Source organism: Triticum aestivum, chromosome 1A (genome assembly GCF_018294505.1).
Source record: "Triticum aestivum cultivar Chinese Spring chromosome 1A, IWGSC CS RefSeq v2.1, whole genome shotgun sequence".
NCBI lineage: Eukaryota > Viridiplantae > Streptophyta > Magnoliopsida > Poales > Poaceae > Triticum > Triticum aestivum.
Genome location: NC_057794.1, coordinates 500,295,271 through 500,313,238, shown reverse-complemented (window position 1 = coordinate 500,313,238; position 17,968 = coordinate 500,295,271). Strand labels below are relative to the sequence as shown.

The 17,968-nt window shown below is 48.0% G+C and overlaps 4 protein-coding genes across 4 annotated transcripts; 3 read left to right on the top strand and 1 right to left on the bottom strand.

Annotated features, from left to right (window-relative positions):
• Window positions 1–211: 211 nt before the first annotated feature.
• On the bottom strand, window positions 212–2,460 carry LOC123060527 (60S ribosomal protein L30). The gene is made up of 5 exons (XM_044483284.1): window positions 2,324–2,460; window positions 2,083–2,188; window positions 715–816; window positions 524–592; window positions 212–444 (listed from the first exon to the last, which is right to left on the bottom strand). Exons 1-5 carry the CDS (start codon window positions 2,342–2,344, stop codon window positions 404–406), a joined length of 339 nt encoding a protein of 112 aa, XP_044339219.1. The 5' UTR covers window positions 2,345–2,460; the 3' UTR covers window positions 212–403.
• A 180-nt stretch (window positions 2,461–2,640) lies between these two features.
• On the top strand, window positions 2,641–5,199 carry LOC129785821 (KRI1-like family). Its single transcript, NM_001420652.1, has one exon. The coding sequence runs from the start codon at window positions 2,690–2,692 to the stop codon at window positions 4,886–4,888; it is 2,199 nt and encodes a 732-aa protein (NP_001407581.1). The 5' UTR covers window positions 2,641–2,689; the 3' UTR covers window positions 4,889–5,199.
• Window positions 5,200–5,587: 388 nt separating this feature from the next.
• Window positions 5,588–9,475, top strand: LOC123060536 (calcium-dependent protein kinase 1-like). The gene is made up of 8 exons (NM_001420654.1): window positions 5,588–5,884; window positions 6,150–6,999; window positions 7,092–7,146; window positions 8,048–8,158; window positions 8,251–8,483; window positions 8,652–8,859; window positions 8,937–8,996; window positions 9,091–9,475. Exons 2-8 carry the CDS (start codon window positions 6,287–6,289, stop codon window positions 9,271–9,273), a joined length of 1,563 nt encoding a protein of 520 aa, NP_001407583.1. The 5' UTR covers window positions 5,588–5,884; window positions 6,150–6,286; the 3' UTR covers window positions 9,274–9,475.
• Window positions 9,476–14,152: 4,677 nt separating this feature from the next.
• LOC123191595 (putative FBD-associated F-box protein At5g22720) lies at window positions 14,153–16,308 on the top strand. The gene is made up of 4 exons (XM_044604294.1): window positions 14,153–14,468; window positions 14,519–15,327; window positions 15,406–15,540; window positions 15,668–16,308. Exons 1-4 carry the CDS (start codon window positions 14,153–14,155, stop codon window positions 16,079–16,081), a joined length of 1,674 nt encoding a protein of 557 aa, XP_044460229.1. The 3' UTR covers window positions 16,082–16,308.
• Window positions 16,309–17,968: the final 1,660 nt, after the last annotated feature.

The window sequence follows — 17,968 nt, the reverse complement described above, 5'->3', positions numbered from 1 at the left end:
AGTTTCAGTTAGCATGTACTCCCTCTGTAAACTAATATAAGAGTGTTTAGGTCACTACTTTAGTATTCTAAACACTCTTATATTAGTTTACGGAGGGAGTACTAGAATTAGGAAAATCAAGGGATTTGGTGGAGATTTAGAAAATGATTCATGTGAATAGAATCATAGATTTGTGTGAATCAAAAAACACTTAGCAAACAACAGCAAGATGGAAACAACGATATCATGAAAACAAAACCACATGAATGTCCAGCAGAACAACCATATGAAGTATTATCTGTATGACAGCTCCAACTCAGCGTCGCAAAAAGGTACACAAACCGAAGATAACAAGAGTGGTTCCAAGAGCACAACAGGACCCTACAACTCGACTAAATAAAATAGGTAGAAAGCTCTCTTCTCTTCACTGGGTGGTGGTGGTGGTGCTGATGATGTCCGAGTCACCTGAACAATGTAACTGGTGTCAGCAGATATTACAGGGAGCAAGAGGAAACAAATGCAAGTGATCTGAATGGCAACGAACCAGGGTCAAGGATGCTGAGGCAGCACACCCGGTAGTACTTGCCGCAGGCAGTTCCAAGATCAACATTGTCTGAAACACAATGCAAATTATTAGCACAATTAAACAGGCAGACAACTATTTGCGCATAAGGTGCTATAAGAGAGAAGCAATCGGACAAAAAAAAAGGGCCTGAAAGAGCAAAATTATCTTACTTCCGTGGAAGTGGTGCACGCTAATTTTCGCCAACATAGCGTAGTACTCAATCTCTGACTTCCTAAGGGGAGGGCAGTTGTTCGCGAGGATGATCAGCTTCCCTGAATATTGAAACAAATTCTCATATTAGTACTCAGAATCACATGTAAACAGGTGAACACTAGAGCAATCTTATGAGTGCAACGAATATAGCAATGCCATCCTGTGGCACAGGTGATTCCATGGAACCATTTGATAGAACAACAGAGAATATTTTCAACATATAACAAAAAATATTTCATCCTCCAATTGTTCCCCAGATAATGATACATGGGAAGTCTTAAAAGGTAGGCTGAAATGATTCTAGGGCCCTGCATTCATCTCCATGGCGGCAAAAGATGCCAAGGAGCCAAATTTCAGTCCCGTTCTACAGTCCAATATTCTAACACAACAAAAAGTAAAAATCATTACAAAAGCACAAACCACTGGAATAAAATTGTAGAAATGAAAAAAAGAGAAAAACAATCTATAAACGCCCTAAATGGCAAGAAAACTCATCTGGCTGTATCAGTTTTAAACTCCAAACTGCCCAACAAAGATGCAATTGCCTCAGGCAATGCATCCACCTCTTAGGCACACCAAAAGCAAGACAACAAGCTAAACTGCAGTACAAACTTAATTCAGCAAATAGAAATATTCAACCTCCCACTGTCCACTAGACATGGAGGAGGTCTTGTAGAAGTCTCAATACAAGAGGTGGCTTGTTTTAGGGAGCTGTATTCATCTCTAAGGCACAGCCAAAGCAAGCCAGTGAGGTAAACTTCAGTCCCAGTCTACAAACTAATTTGATAGGTACAAACAACAATGTGTCCCACTCTACAAACTAAATTCATCGGAAAAAACTACAAGACAACTTCCAACACACAACCGAAAACACAGCACAAACAGCTATCAGCAAACAGAAATATTTCAACCTCCCATTGTCCACTAGACATTTAAAAGGTCTGGCAGAAGTCATAACTAAGAAGTGGCTTGTTCTAGGGCGCTGTATTCATCTCTAAGGCACGGCAAAAGCAAGCCAATGAGGTAAACTTCAGTCCCATTCTACGAACTAAAAGTTTCACCGCTACAAACTTCACTGGGCACCATTACAAACATGCAGAGAATACATATACAGTTCAGCTTATCCCACAAATAAGTACAGCAAGCAATTGACAGCCACAAATCAGACATTAACCACCTCATTCTACAGAAGCTAATCACGCATCACCGGAATTAACATAGTCCCAAGCGTAAGTTACAGTACGACCCTTCGGATCCAGCAGACCAAGGAACTAGCAGATCAGCCACAACGACAAATAAATCAACAATGACAAATAGATCCATACCCTTGGAGCTGCGCAGCGTCTTGAGGACGGTCTTGTAGCCGAGCGTGTACTTGCCGCTCTTCATCACCAGCTGCAGCTTGTTGTTGATGTTCTCCCCGCTCTTCTTCTGCAGAGCGCACCCATCACCAATCGAAAAACAGTGAGAAGATCTCTCAGAAAAGAGAAAACCACCGCATCAACCGAGGAACGAATCAAGCTGAAATGGAAGGAGCGGCGGGCGGGGATCGATTAGGGTACGTACCGCCTTCTTGGTGGGAGCCATCGCGTCGGGCGAGCGAGCGTGGGGAAGGGGGTGCGGATGGCTTCGGGGGAGGCGGCGGCGCAAATGGAGGGCTCGCTAGGGTTTAGCGGCAGGGGCTATATAGGTGCGGCCGCGCGGACGAGACTGCCGCGACGGATATGGGCTGGACCGGGCCTCATTGGGCCGAGAATGAACCCAACGGGCCATCGCGTTGAGCTGGCGAGGTGGGCCCGTGTTGCCAGACTGCTCGGTCGTAAATAGAGGTACCGGTTGATCCGTAGCCCCCCTACGCGGTGTGTCTCCATTCGCAAAAACCCTAGCACGAGCAGCGCCGCCGCCGCAGCAATAAAGGCGTCGCCGGAGGAGATGAGTGGAGAGGGGGAGGGGGAGGGGAAGAGGAGGGTGCTGGACATCCTCGCGGGCTCCGACGACGACTCGGACGGCCCCGCCGAGGACTACTCGAACTTCCAGATCGACGAGGGGTACGCTCGCCGCTACGAGCACAAGAAGCGGCGCGAGGCGCTGGACCGCCTCAAGGAGAAGAAGAAGAAGGAGGCCCTCGTCGCCGACCCAGACGACGAGGACGACGACGACTCCGACGACGAGTCGGACGAGGACGAGGCCGTCGCCGCCGCCTCCCGCCGCGTCGACCGCCGCGTGCTCCAGGTCATCCGCCGCATCCGCAGCGGCGACAGCGCCATCTTCGACAAGGACGCCAAGGTGTACTCCTCCTCGTCGGAGGACGAGGACGAGGACGGCGCCGAGGGGGAGCCCAAGGAGGGGAAGAAGGCCAAGAAGGAGCGGCCGCTGTACCTCAAGGACGTCAACGCTCAGCACCTGCTCGAGGAGGGCCCCGAGTTTGCCGCGCAGGCTGGCCGCGGCAGCAAGTATGACCGGATTGCGTACAACGAGCTCCAGAGGGACGGGCTCAAGGAGTTCCTTGAGGCGGAGAAGAAGGCATTGGGGGATGGCGATGATGAGGAGGAAGATCTGTTCAAGGCGAAGCAGGCTGAAGGAGATGGTGGCGACAGCGAAGAGGACGAAGACGAGAAGCAGACCGAGGAGCTGTTGGGTGAGGTTTTTGGGGATGATGACAAGCTGGATGACAATGAGAAGTTTTTGAAGAATTACATCCTCAATAGGCCCTACCTTGAACCAGCGCCGGAGAAGTTCTCGCTGGATGATATCCAGGAGGTCTCACAGGAAGAGGATGTGATCGAAACTCAGGAGGACTATGAGGATATTTATAATAAGTTGGGGAATTATAAATTCCGGCATGAGGAGGTGGAAGCTTCAGAGGGAGTGGTGACTGATCGGGTAATGGGACATCCCCGGGTTGTTGAGGGGTCTGTGAGGAAGAAGGAGAGCAGCAGAAAGAAGCAGCGCAAGAGCAAAGAGGAACGGCTTGCGCGAGCCAAGCAGGAGCAGGCAGAGGAGCTGAAGCATCTCAAGAATTTGAAGAAGAAAGAGATTGCTGAGAAGCTTGAGAAGATCCGGATGATTGCTGGAATTGAAGGGGAAGCTGCCTGTAAGCTTGGTGCAGATGACTTGGAGGAAGATTTTGATCCAGAGGATTATGACAGGAAAATGCAGGAGATGTTTGATGACAGCTACTATGGTGCTGATGAGGTTGATCCTGGGTTTGGAAGTGGAGATGATTTGGATTTGGTCAAACCTGATTTTGACAAGGAAGATGAATTGCTTGGGTTACCTAAAGATTGGGCACCTGATGGTAAAGAAGGGTCTACTGCCACTGGTGAGAAGAAGAAAAATAAGGAGCTTGCAAATGGTGAGGAGGAAGGCGAGAAAAAGAAGGGGAAGATCTCTCTCAAGGACAAGGTGGAGCTTGAGAAGGAGCTTGATGAGTATTATAAGCTAGACTATGAGGACACCATTGGAGATCTGAAGACACGGTTCAAGTATAGGCAAGTTCAGCCAAACAGTTTTGGACTGGAGACGTATGAGATACTGCAATCAGATGACAGGGATCTGAACCAATATGTATCCATGAAGAAGCTAGCACCATATAGGGAGGATGAATGGCAGGTGACTCATCATAAGAAGCTGAGCAAAGATTTGATCCTTGGAGGACAGAAGATAGAAGGCAAGAAGGTCAAATCTCACAAGAAATCTAAGTCTGGGGAAGGCCCTAGTTCTGGGAGGCCAGAGACAGATAAGCCAACAAGTGAACAAGAAGAAACTGATGGCAAGACAGAGTCAAAAAGCAAGAAGCACAAGACTGGGAAGAGATCCAGGTCCGAGGATGGTCCTGGTCCTGAAAAGGCAGAGGAAGTCAAGTTGACAAGTGAGCAAGAAGATGCAGATGCCAAGACAAAGTCAAAGAAGAGCAAGAAGGCCAAGACTGGCAAGGAATCCAGGTCGGAGGAAGACCCTAGTTCTGGAAAGCCAGAGGAGGGCAAGTTAACAAGTGAAGAAGAAACAGGTGGCAAGAAAAAATCAACTAGAAGTGAGCGAAGGAACCGTCGAAGGAAGGAGTTGAAAATATCCAGGGACAGACAGGGGGCATACGGGCTGATAGATCTGAAGAGTCAGAAGAGCAATTGATTTTGGGGATTCAGCGTAGTTCATATGGAAACTTCAGTTTTTCGATGCACCTCTCTGTGGGTGTTGCCGTGGTGGAAACATTTGCTTGGAGCCATCAGTATACTATCTATGTAGGATATTGTCGTCTAATCTTGGAAGTTATGAACCCATTGTTATCCTAGTAGCAACCTATTTGTGTGTGAGTTTTGAAGGCAGTCCGTTCGTGAAAGATATAATTTCTTTGTTTTACTGTTACAGTTTTATTTCTCTTGTGATGTTCAGTTTTATTTCGCTTGTGATTTCTTGATGAGTGGTTTAAAGCAATGGTTATCTTTCTAAATTATCATCGCATCTCTATGATTTGACAGTTGAAATCACATACGCCCTAGTAGTAGAAAGTACCTGTTCCTCATGACATCGATTACATGGTACTCCCTCCATCCCATAATATAGGACGCTTTTTGACACTTTACACTAGTGTAGTGTCAAAAAATGTCTTACATTATGGGACGGAGGGAGTAGTAACTAATAGCAATAATACACTCTTTGTTTCCTTGAGCAATCTTGTTAGTTTCATGCATAAACAAATACCCCACTGTTTTCTCCATTTGTTTAGTACAGCATTGCCAGTAGTTGGGACTGCTTTTAGGAATTGCCTTCTGTGCAGTCTAAAATGTAATTGAGTACTGTAATACCAAGTCAGATAGATAGATCAACTGCAAAGTGGACACAGTTGCTCTACTGGGCCTCTTCTCTGCAATAAAAAATGGGTTCTGTTCAGGCACAATATGCTCTCGTGTTCACCGGCTGAAGAAGAAAGCTCCATCAATCAATAATAGTGCATGAGAAAGCAGTAACCTAGAACCAAGTCTGGCCTCACCGAGTGAAGACCAAGTCAAAGTAGCAGCCCCGGCCCAGAGCAGTGGCTAGCGACCAGGTCAACACAATTAGCATCTCCTCAACCATCATCTGCTCTGCTCTTGTCATCTTGCCCTCTGCAAAAAAAGGAAGTACCTGGTGAGTTTATTCCCTTTTGCTGGTTGTTGGCACATGTCCCTTTCTTCTGCCGTCACAATCTCCCCACACCCCCTCCGTTATGCTCTCTGTATAATTGCCACAGGGCAGATGTTTATATATGAAGTCCCTATCAGCTCCACAACTACTGTTTCCAGTTCCTGCTCTGCTGTTCCCCAATCTCCCTTCTCTCCCCCTCAGAGACACCTGCGATCAGTTTGTTCTTCCGCTAGCAGTGCTTACCGTTTTCATTTCTCGTGTGAAGCAGGTCGATTCGTGCCGGTTCACCGCCAGCCCCGGTTGCTCCTGCCCTCTAAGGCTCTAGGGGCCTTACTGGTGTTTGCTTCCTCAAGTTTCAGGTTCTTTGGTCAAATAGCCAGTTGAAGCTGCTCTTGCTGCTGCACAATGTCAACAACTGAAAGCAGAAGGCTGTCCGATGACTATGAAGTTGCGGATGTCCTTGGCCGAGGCGGTTTTTCCATAGTCAGAAGAGGTGTGAGCAAGTCTGATGATGGAAAGACCCAGGTCGCAATAAAGACTCTCCGAAGGCTCGGCCCTGCGATGATGGGGATGCAGCAGGGGTCAAAGGGCGCGCCGAGCTCGGGCGGCCTCCCGCTGTGGAAGCAGGTATCCATCTCCGACGCGCTGCTCACCAACGAGATTCTTGTCATGAGGAGGATAGTGGAGAACGTCGCGCCGCACCCGAACGTCATCAGCCTGCACGATGTGTACGAGGATGCGCACGGCGTACACCTCGTCCTCGAGCTGTGCTCGGGTGGCGAGCTGTTTGACAGGATCATAGGGCGCGAGCGGTACTCGGAGTTTGATGCGGCCGCTGTTGTTAGGCAGATTGCTGGTGGGTTGAAGGCTCTTCACAAGGCCAACATCATACACAGGGACTTGAAGCCAGAGAACTGCCTCTTCTCGGACAGAAAAGAAGATTCCACGCTGAAGATTATGGATTTCGGTTTGAGTTCTGTAGAAGATTTCAGTGACCCGGTTGTGGCGCTGTTTGGGTCGGTAGATTATGTTTCACCAGAGGCACTCTCGCGGCAAGAGGTTTCGACTGCAAGTGATATGTGGTCTGTTGGGGTGATTCTGTATATTCTTTTGTCCGGGTATGTTGGTCATCCTGTCTTGTAGGAGTAGTAATTTCCTTGGCATGATTTCGTCATTGCAGTTTGCAGACTTTGATCTGTATATATTTCAGGTGCCCACCATTTCATGCTGCAACCAATCAAGAAAAGCAGCAAAGGATCCTGCAAGTAAGCATTCCTCTTCCTCTCAACTAACATCTGAGGAAAATGTCCTCTTTTTTCGGAAATTTAAAATGTTCTTCAGTGGTGATTAAACTGGTTTGGATTTTCATTGTGATTCATATGGGGAAAATGTTGTGCAGTGATTGGTTTGAAAATGTTGTGCAATCTTAACCCTGTTAGTATTTCTACAACCAGCTAGGACAATGTTGATTGATTATGTAGACACACTTGTAGTGGGAAGGGAGTTAAATCAGTTTCCCGGAATGATCTTTGCATTTTCTTGTGAAACAGAATCACCGTGCCTGCGAATATAATATTTGTGGTTTATAAGTTCTGTAAACGCTCTTCCAGTATAAATTATGGGTGAGGCATTTTGATTCAGTCTGCAAAGTTAGCATGAGTGTCCACCTTCTGTCAACTGGTTTGGAGCAATTGACCTTGAATAGTACAGAGACATGACTGCCAATCATTGCTGAATTTTATTCTTCTGTTAGTTGTTGCTACTTGAATTCCAATTTGTCTTATCTGATGTCCAGCTCCAAACTTCCAATGGGCAAGTTTCTTTGAGATGTGTGAGTCAGTAGCTAACTGGAGATTCCTTTGAGCATGCAAACAAAATATTTTCTTAGAGAGTGAGCCAAAATAAGGGCCCTTATGGATATCTTTTTTGCGAGTATTATGATGTGGGGTTAATTGAAGATTGTGTCGTAAGCCACTGAAAAAGGAATTGACACCTTTTTTTCTTTGAAGAATTAAGTCCCCAAAACTAATAGGTGTCTGAAGAACTTGAGCACTTGAGTGTCTATATATACAAATTCCCTTGATTGCTTGCTTCAACAAAGAACCCACCAATCTTGCACTAGTCAGAGTCTAATCTAATGTCGTTTGTTTGATGTGCTTCTTTCAGGGTGAATTCAGTTTTCAGGAGCATACATGGAAAACAATAACTTCATCAGCCAAAGATTTGATTTCCAGTCTGCTTTCCGTTGAACCTTACAGAAGGCCCACTGCGAGTGATGTCCGTCTCGTGCTCCCTTTTTGCTCTTCGCACTCTACTTATTAGTCGATATAACTGTAGTTAACTGTGGGCCCGTTATGATGAAAAACCAGCTTTTGATGCATCCTTGGGTGATAGGAGACTGCGCCAAGCAAGATCGCATCGACGCAGAGGTTGTCTCGAAACTGCAGAGGTTCAATGCTAGAAGGAAATTGCGGGCAGCAGCAATAGCCAGCGTCCTGAGCAGCAAAGTGGCATTGAGGACAAAAAGGCTGAGGAGTCTTTTAGGAACCCATGACCTTACCTCGGAAGAGCTAGATAACCTGAGGCAACATTTTGCACGGATGTGAGTGTCCAATCTTCAAAATATTGTTTATTACTTGAACAGTGACAACATTTCTCAGTTAGTGACAAGATGAATAGCGTAGTTGTGTGTTTCTTCAATCAGTACATTTGATACCGGCTATATTTTGGCTCAATACTTGAATTTATCTACAAAGTGCTCCTGTTGCAGATGCGCAGATGGAGAGAACGCCACACTAACAGAATTCGAGCAGGTGCTGAAAGCAATGAAGATGGACTCGCTGATCCCTCTAGCTCCTCGTGTATTTGATTTGTTCGACAACAACCGTGACGGAACCGTGGACATGAGGGAGATCCTTTGCGGGCTCTCCAGCCTGAGGAACTCGCGGGGCGACGACGCTCTGCGGCTCTGCTTCCAGGTAAACCCCAAAACAGCGTGACTCTACTGGAGAAGGTTCTTGTGATGATGATCTGACCAAAAACACTACTGTTTCAGATGTACGATGCCGATCGGTCGGGCTGCATCAGCAAGGAAGAGCTGGCTTCGATGCTCCGGGTAAGCAGGGCAGACACAGAGACACTACACACTACCTGTACTGTACCAGATCAGATTGTTGTTCTGAACACAAACTTGTTGCTGTGGCTGCTAGGCGCTGCCTGAGGAGTGCCTCCCGGGGGACATCGCGGAGCCGGGGAAGCTGGACGAGATGTTCGACACGATGGACGCCAACGGCGACGGCGAGGTCACCTTCGACGAGTTCAAGGCGGCGATGCAGAAGGACAGCGCCCTGCAGGACGTCGTCCTCTCATCCCTGCGACCCGGGCAGCAGTAGACTTCTCCATTTCAGATCGAATTTGTACTAGCTGAACGTGCAGTCTCCTGCCTGAACTCTGTCTTTCCCTCCACCGGCTGCTGTAAAATGGAAAGGGGAACAAAAACAGTAGATGCTGCGCCGTTTGTGGTTAAACACTTAAACTCCTGCACGATATTTATTTCTAAGGGAGCACATATTCATCTGGTCTGGTGCCTGAGAACGTTCTTCAACCTCCAGCCGTACCTTCTCTGGTCTACCTTCTAGCATCGACCGACCACCTCGCTGCCCCGTCATTCCCTGGCCTCCCCCACTCGTTCTGATGCCGCCTCCGACCATCCCTACAAATCTGTACACCGACCAGATTTCCTTGATGACCTGCACCCTCTCCTTCGACCTGAGACGTCGCAGCTTACTCTGTCGTTGCCTCCGATCATCCCTCTAAACATGTACCCCGTTCAGATTTCCCTGACAACCCGCACCCCTCCCCCTCCTCGACCCACACTAGTCGATCCGCTTCCTCGCCTCCGGTTGGGACGAGCTTTTCTGCCGCTGCCTCAGACCACCCGTCTAAACATGCATTGTGACCAGATTTCTCCGATGACCCATACCCCTTACCTCGATGTTAGGAGGCTCCTGTAATGTGTCGGTACATGGGCCTGCTCCCTTCGACAACACATGAGCGGGACCTGGGCGTACGCCACATCGAGCGATGCTTGCTATAAGTACCAACGAAGGCAGTATTTAACAAAAAAACTACCACAATTCGTGAAACCGTGTCTATAAACTATCATTTTACAAATTTGTGCGAAAAACTACCATTTTTTCACTAATCTTTGACTAAAAACTACCATGTATGAAAAATGCCCGATTCAACTTGTTTAAACTCGATTATGAAAAAATAAAAACGCAATCAGGTCCCTGCAAAGACACGAAAAAAAGCAATCGGGTCCCTGTTGCCGGCAAGCTCATTCCCGCCTCCGCCTTGGCTAGCAGGTCACTGGAAGATGCCGCGCAGCCGGAACCTGCCGCGCGACGAAGCAGATTGGGGAGCCGCCGGTCGTCGGGTAGCAGTGCGCAAGGCGGAGCCTCTCCCACCAGAGCGCACGGCAGGCGACCGCCCCGAGCACGCGCACCTACGGAGGAGAGAGGAGGCATAGCCGGGGTCGACTCCGGCTGGCAGCTCGTCTCCATGCAAGGGGCGGGCATGCTTCCGTGCGGCCTGGCGGCGAGCACGGCGAGGCTGCAGCACTGCTCGCTGGGGAGGAGCTTGAATGTGATGCCTCGTCATGCTCCTCGGCACGGCAGCCGGAGACCTCGGCCCGGCAGCCGTGGCCTTGGTTCCGGCACTGCACGGACCTGAAGCCGGAGAAAGAGATCGAGGCGGCGGCAGCCTTCACCGGAGGCGGAGAAGATGAAATACTCCGGCGGCGCTGTCATATTCGAGTTTAATTTCGTCGAAATCAGTCGTTAGTGTTTTTTGTCAAAGATTAATGAAAAATGATAGTTTTCCGCACAAATTTGTAAAGTGGTAGTTTGTAGGCACGGTTCCACGAATTGTGGTAGTTTTTTGTTAAATACTCCAACGAAGGAGACAACAAATAGGCTATCCAGGCTTGGATCAGAACGGCAAGGGCGCGACATCTTTTTTTCTTTCTTTCCAAATTGTATTAGAGAGAGATAGAGGTGTATCTATGAGCGTAATACAAAAAGTGAGATCCAGACCCTAACATCATGGTATCAGAGACCACCTACCACCCCTCTTCGCCGCCACCGCACTGGAAACCTGGCTCTAATACCCTTTTCACTGCCCCGCTAGTCTTTTCGATGTCTCCTTTGTTGCTACTTATAGTAAGCATCAGTTGATGTGGCGTACACCCGGGTGAAAGACCGTGGATGTCGCCTAGAGGGGGGGTGAATAGGCGCTTTTAAAATAATTACAGTTTAGACTTGAACAAATGCGGAATAAACCTAGCGGTTAATTTGTCAAGCACAAAACCTGCAATAACTAGGCTCACCTATGTGTACCAACAACTTATGCTAAGCAAGATAAACCAGTAGGTGATAGCAAGATATATGACAAGAAACAATATGGCTATCATAAAGTAAAGTGCATAAGTAAAGAGCTCGGGTAAGAGATAACCGAGGCACGCGGAGACGACGATGTATACCGAAGTTCACACCCTTGCGGATGCTAATCTCTGTTTGGAGCGGTGTGGAGGCACAATGCTCCTCAAGAAGCCACTAGGGCCACCGTAATCTCCACACGCCCTCGCACAATGCAAGATGCCGTGATTCCACTAAGGGACCCTTGAGGGCAATCACCGAACCCGTACAAATGGCAACCCTTGGGGGCGGTCACCGAACCCGTACACTTTGGCAACCCTTGGGGGCGGTCACCGGTACCCGTCAAATTGCTCGGGGCGATCTCCACAACCTAATTGGAGACCCCGACGCTTGCTCGGAGCTTTACACCACAATGATTGAGCTCCGAACACCACCAACTGTCTAGGGCGCCCAAGCACCCAAGAGGAACAAACTCAAGGGTACCAAGCACCCAAGAGTAATAAGCTTCTCAACTTGTAACTTCCACATATCACCATGGAGAACTCAAAACGATGCACCAAATGCAATGGCAAGGGCACACGGAGTGCCCAAAGTCCTTCTCTCTCAAATCCCACCGAAGCAACTAATGCTAGGGAGGAAAATGAGAGGAAGAACAAGAAAGAGAACACAAAGAACTCCAAGATCTAGATCCAAGAGGTTCCTCTCACATAGAGGAGAAAGTGATTGGTGGAAATGTGGATCTAGATCTCCTCTCTCTTTTCCCTCAAAAACTAGCAAGAAACCATGGATGGATTGAGAGTTAGCAAGCTCAAAGAAGGTCAACAATGGGGGAAGAACACGAGCTCAAAGGATAAGGTTCATTGGGGAAGAAGACCCGCTTTTATAGGGCCTCCCGAATCCAACCGTTATGTGCTCAGCCCGCACACGAGCGGAACCGCTCCACGAGCGGTACTACCGCTCAGGTGGAAGAAACAGGGAAAATGAGCAACAAAACATGAACCTTGGGGTGGTAGTACCGCAGGAGACATCGGTACTACTGCTGGGTTAAGCGGTACTACCGCTCCCTTCGGCGGTATTGCCGCGCAGAACGAAGAGTAAAGGGAAAGAGGGAACCGGGCGGTACTACCGCGGAGGAAGGGCGGTACTGCCGCTAAGGAGCGGTACTGCTGCACTACTGCCGCAGCGAGGTACCGCACAATTCGACACAGAAAAAGACCCCTCGAAACGACGCGGTAGGGACTGTTGAAGAAGGTCTCCTGCCTAAACTCTGTCTTTCCCTCCATCGGCTGCTGTAAAATGGAAAGGAGAACAAAATCAGTAGATGCTGCGCCGTTTGTGGTTAAACACTTAAACTCCTGCACGATATTTATTTCCAAGGGAGCACATATTCATCCGGTCTGGTGCCTGAAAACGTTCTTCAACCTCCAGTCGTCCCTTCTCTAGTCTAACTTCGCCTCCTGCGACCACCTCGCTGCCCCGTCCTTCCCTGGCCTCCCCCGCTCATTATGCGCCCTCCTATGACCATCCCTCCAAACCTGCACACCGACCAGATTTCCTCGACAACCTGCACCACCTCCTCCGACCCGAGACGTCGAAGCTTACTCTGTTGTCGCCTCCAACCATCTCTCTAAACATACCCCTTGATGAGATTTCTCTGATAACCCACACCCCTCCCCCTGCTCGACCCACACTAGTCAATCTACTTCCTCGCCTCTGTTTGGGACGTCACAACTTGCTCGGTCTCTGCCTCAGACCATCCCTCTAAACGTCCACTATGACCACCAGATTTCTCCAACGACCCACACCCCCCTACCTCGACGTTAGGAGGCTCCTGTAATCTGTCGGGACATGGGCGTGCTCCCTTCGACATCACATGGGTCGGGCCCGCACCACATCGAGCGATGCTTGTTGTAAGCACCAACAAAGGAGATAACGAACAAGCTATCCGGGCTTCGATCAGAACCGCGACTGCACGACATCTCCTTTCTTCTTTCTTTCTTTCCAAATTGTATCAGAGAGAGACGGAGGTGTATATGTGAGTGTACAGAAAGTGAGATCCAGACCCTAACATCGTGGTATCAGAGACCACCTACCACCCCTCTCCGTCGTCGCTGCACTGGAAACCTGGCTCTGATACCCTTCTCACTACCCAGCTAGCCTTTTTGATGTCTCCTTCGTTGGTACTTATAGCAAGCGTCGGTCGATGTGGCGTACATCCGGGTCCGCCCCATGTGCCATCGAAGGGAGCAGGCCCATGTACTGACAGACTACAGGAGCCTCCTAACACTCGACCATATTAATTAATCTGCTTCCTTAGCTTCACCTGGGACGTCATGACTCACTGCCGCTTGCGGCACTGTCCCCTTCTCCAACGAGATCTTGGCTCGGCCTCGTCGCGATCAACATTCCTTGCTCCCATTTGTCACCTCACCCCCGCCTTCGGCCTCGTTGCAAAATTCGACTGCCGCAATTGTTGGCTTTTGTATTTAAACAAGCAGGTAGCACTACAAAAAACAAACAAGCCGTGAAGCAAAAAAGACCGAGCCTTCTGTTTTTTTTAAAGGAGCTCAAACTATTAAATGAGACTTCCCTTAAGTGTGAAGAAAAACTAAAATGGTCTGCTGCACCTAGACAGGTAAGTTGGCGCCAAAACCTCATGGAGTTGCCGCCAAATCGTCCATTTCATTTTCTGTTCCCTCACGAGATGGATCAATCTAAACCGTTGATTTATTTGGACGGTGGCCAGCAGCACGATGCTGAACAAAACCCTCGGTCCCCAATCCCTCGATTTGTTCCCCATCCTCCACCACGACATTCCCACAAGCCGCCATCCATGGAGGCGGCGGCCTCAGCTGCTGTTGCGGCTGCCAAGGAGACGGCGCTGGCTGCGGCTGCTGCGGCATCGGCTGCTTCCAAGGAGGCGGCGGCGGCGGCTGCGGCTGTGACGGAGGCAGCGGCGACCGTCAAGGAGGCGGCGGCGAAGGCTTCGGCTGCTGCGTTAAACGCGAAGGAGGCAGCGGCCGTGGCGACGGCTGCACGGGAGGCGGCGGCTGCCGCTGCCGCTAACGTCGCTGCCGCGACGGCAGCACTGCAAGCTTCAAAGAAGCGCAAGTTCCATCTTGTCGACGACCAAGATCCGCCGGGGAGTGGCAACTCCGATGATGTTGATGTGGGGAGCGTCGATCTCACTGATGAAATTGATGGGGGAGCGTCGATCACATAAGCCGTGTCCCCGACGCCGTCCTGGGCAGCATCGTATCTCTTCTCCCCACCAAGGAAGGGGCACGCACTCAGGCCATCTCCCGCCGGTGGCGTCCGCTCTGGCTCTCCTCTCCTCTGAACCTCGCGTTAGACCGTGGACCCAATAGCAAGGAATTGATTACAAAGATACTCTCTGAGCATCCTGGCCCCGCACGCCGCTTCTCGGTCTGCATCTCTCAGAACGACGACAAGATCGAAGGCTGGCTTAGTTCCCCAGCCCTGGACAACCTAGAGGAGTTCGAGCTTACCTACACGTTCTGGGGCAACAACAAGGACAAGTTGTGCCTGCTGCCATTGTCCGTGTTCCGCTTTTCGCCCACTATCCGCGTGGCCACATTCTACGGCTCCCATTTCCCCAACTTGATCGCGCAGCTGTCCCTGAAGTTTCCGTGCCTCAAGCAGCTGACCTTGGAAAGGGTCACCATCTCGGAGGACGTTCTCCAGGGCATGCTCTCTGGCTGCCCTGCCTTGGAAAGCCTTGAGCTGATGAAAGTTTTTGGCATTGATCGCCTTTGCATCAGCTCCCAAACTCTTAAAAGTTTACGCTTTTTCGCCGGCTGGACCAGTCAAGGTCTCTTTTTGCATGAGTTAGTCATTGAGGACGCCCCGTGCCTTGAGAGATTGCTACGTCTTGATCCAGTGGGCACAAAGTCCATAAAGATAATTGGTGGGGCACCTAAACTGGCGATATTGGGTATGCTGTCTGAAGATATATCTGAACTCCACCTTGGAAGTTCAGTTTTTCAGGTAGCAGCAGTGTTCGTCAATTGCAATCGACATTCTTATGTGCAGGCTATTATTCTTATATCTGCCATTTTTTTGCAGAAAATGATTGCTGTCAGTTTGACCACCAAAATGCACACCATGAGGGTTTTGGCTCTCAGATCTACTGGCCCTAATTTGGATGCAGTGGTTAACTTCCTCAAGTGCTTCCCTTGCTTGGAGAGGTTGTATGTCATTGTGAGTATAAAACATAGTTGTTTGCGTTAAATTTCAGTTTAAGCATTTGATTGGCATGCAATCTAGCCAACTATTGTATTGCTAACCTGCTGGCAATTTCTTGTGTGTTTTTTGTCTTTATCTCCAGTTCAAGTCATGGGAGGTTATCAATAATGTCCGGAGTTATGATCCACTGGACCCAATTGAATCCCTTGAGCTCCATCTCAAAAATGTGGTGTTGAAGAATTATGACGGCACCAAGAGTTCATCTATTGACTTTGCCAAGTTCTTTGTTCTGAATGCAAAAGTGCTAAAGGAAATGAAAATCACATTGCCTTACCACCGCCGGCACAGATGGTTTGCTAAGCAATTCAGCCTGCTACGAGTCAGAAGTAGAGCTTCTCAAGATGCTCAAATTGAAATGAGATGTGGCAGTCACGAGTATTTCACACACATCAAGCGTACCCATGATTTGTCAACTGACGACCCCTTTGACTTGCCCTCCATAGGGTGCTCAAAGTGTAAAGAGAAGGGTCTAGGAGATGCGGTATACCAAATTTAAATAGAACATTGGGCTGCCAAGACCACCAACCTGTGGTGCTAGCCAGTAAGCCTCCAAGCCTTTCTCTGATGTAGTTGGTGCCCATCCTGAAAATTGACTTGCCTTCTTTTCAAAGCCCAAGCTTTTGTATCTAGCCTATAATGTTGTCCCAGCCGTCTACTTCATTTAGCAATGGAATGTTTTGTGGCCCACTCAGGATTTTACCAGGACAAAGGAGGTGGTGTCCAAGCTCATGCTTCAAATCTCAATTTGCGTAATGTATTTTCTGTTCTATCGCGCTTGAAACGGTTCATCAGTAGTTTATTTTATGTTCTATTGCGCCTAAAGGGGTTCCTCAGTGGTTTATTTTCTGTTCTATTGCGCTTGGATGCTGGTTTTTAATCTGTTGTGTTTAGTTTGTAATCCTCGTATCTTTGCTGTTCGGTCTTGTATCGTAAGCTAGTAACACCAACCGTTACTACATTTTTTTTATACATGTATGGTCTGGAAGTCGCAAAGCAGAGTACCGCCTCCTCCCATAAGCAGAGATCCATAAATTGGCATGAAAACACATGTGCGATGGCAACAAATATACTACCCAGCATACATCTTTTCGTATGGATGGTGTCCTGTGATAGTCGTTCCTTTACATGCTGAACTTATTTTGCAATTCTATTGTGAAACCTAAGTCTGAAACGACTCCCAGTCTACCACTGAAATGAGATTCAGTTAGTTGATCGGCAGTCCTACACTCCTCCCAAGTTCTGAAAATGACAGTCCAGTAAGGTACAACCATCACCTTCTTAATTTATTGGAGCAGCAGCTGCTGTAAGTTTTAATTAAGAAACCTGGAAAAACAGTTTTAATCAAGATACAACTCAGAATTTGCAGCAGTCTATTATAATTATTCTCAACTCAAGTCAGTTTATGTTAACAAGTGAGGCACACTACATCCTGTTTGTTTACCCATCCTAATATTGTTGTCTGGTTTATGTACAAGTGCTGTGTCAACTGAGCATGGAGAATTGAACTCTCTAGTTCCCGGCTTAATCTGTCTCTGGTTGGTCACCCCCTTTTCTTCTGCTTTTGTTCTCAAACTATCTTTTCTGCTGAGTGCCCGTGCGTTGCCACGGAATAATAAATAAAAGCTATATAGAGAGATTGATTATCTGCATTTTCTGTTCTACGAATGTATTTATCAAGGGTATTTTGTATGCGATGCCTGACTATCTAACAACAAAATTTTATTTTCCCCTTGTTTTACATTAATGTTATTGTGTGTTTCACATAAAATGACCCATGTTGTATCATATAAAAATAAATGTTACTCCTGAAATACCATGATGCAGTTTCTCATAGTTCAGGCCGCATATAAAAATAAATGTTATTAGATCCAAAGTTCAGGCAAAAATCGTAATGATATATGACTGCAGTTTCAATTTAGTGAAACTAAATTAGAAAAACTAAAGCACAGGGAGGGAAGGAGAGTCGCTGCATTGGTATTCCATTATTATATTTGATGTAAGTTCTTCCCTCAAGTATGCTCCTGTTGTAATGTCAAGGGCTATGTATTCCAATTTCTAAATACACATGAGATAATATAAAGGTTAAAGAAATATGACCTACTTATTCTATTTCTCAAAGTTGAAGCACAAATGAAAAGAGTACAATTCATGATTGCCATAAGCCAAAGAGTACAATTCATGATTGCCATAAGCCAAAGAGTACAATTCAAGATTGCTGCAAAGTTCCTTAACATTGCCATCACCTCAGTTTTGTTACTTTTCTTGACAATATACTCCTGAAATCTTGTGAAACAAAACCTTCATTATCCCCCCCCCCCCCCCCCCCCCCCATATGCATACACTTCCATTTTATACAATTAAGGGATTGAAGTGTTGACATATG

What these genes read in the sequence shown, in the direction of transcription:
- LOC129785821 (NM_001420652.1), top strand. Translation starts at nt 2,690, where the DNA reads ATGAGTGGAGAGGGGGAGGGGGAGGGGAAGAGGAGGGTGCTGGACATC.
- LOC123060527 (XM_044483284.1), bottom strand. Translation starts at nt 2,344, where the DNA reads ATGGCTCCCACCAAGAAGGCG. An exon ending in TGGCTCCCACCAAGAAGGCG is followed by an intron (nt 2,189 to 2,323) that starts GTACGTACCCTA and finishes TGCGCTCTGCAG; the next exon opens with AAGAAGAGCGGGGAGAACAT. An exon ending in CCTCAGCATCCTTGACCCTG is followed by an intron (nt 445 to 523) that starts GTTCGTTGCCAT and finishes TACATTGTTCAG; the next exon opens with GTGACTCGGACATCATCAGC.
- LOC123060536 (NM_001420654.1), top strand. Translation starts at nt 6,287, where the DNA reads ATGTCAACAACTGAAAGCAGAAGGCTGTCCGATGACTATGAAGTTGCG. An exon ending in AGCAGCAAAGGATCCTGCAA is followed by an intron (nt 7,147 to 8,047) that starts GTAAGCATTCCT and finishes TGCTTCTTTCAG; the next exon opens with GGTGAATTCAGTTTTCAGGA. An exon ending in AGCTGGCTTCGATGCTCCGG is followed by an intron (nt 8,997 to 9,090) that starts GTAAGCAGGGCA and finishes TGTGGCTGCTAG; the next exon opens with GCGCTGCCTGAGGAGTGCCT.
- LOC123191595 (XM_044604294.1), top strand. Translation starts at nt 14,153, where the DNA reads ATGGAGGCGGCGGCCTCAGCTGCTGTTGCGGCTGCCAAGGAGACGGCG. An exon ending in CCAAGATCCGCCGGGGAGTG is followed by an intron (nt 14,469 to 14,518) that starts GCAACTCCGATG and finishes ACTGATGAAATT; the next exon opens with GATGGGGGAGCGTCGATCAC. An exon ending in TGGAGAGGTTGTATGTCATT is followed by an intron (nt 15,541 to 15,667) that starts GTGAGTATAAAA and finishes CTTTATCTCCAG; the next exon opens with TTCAAGTCATGGGAGGTTAT.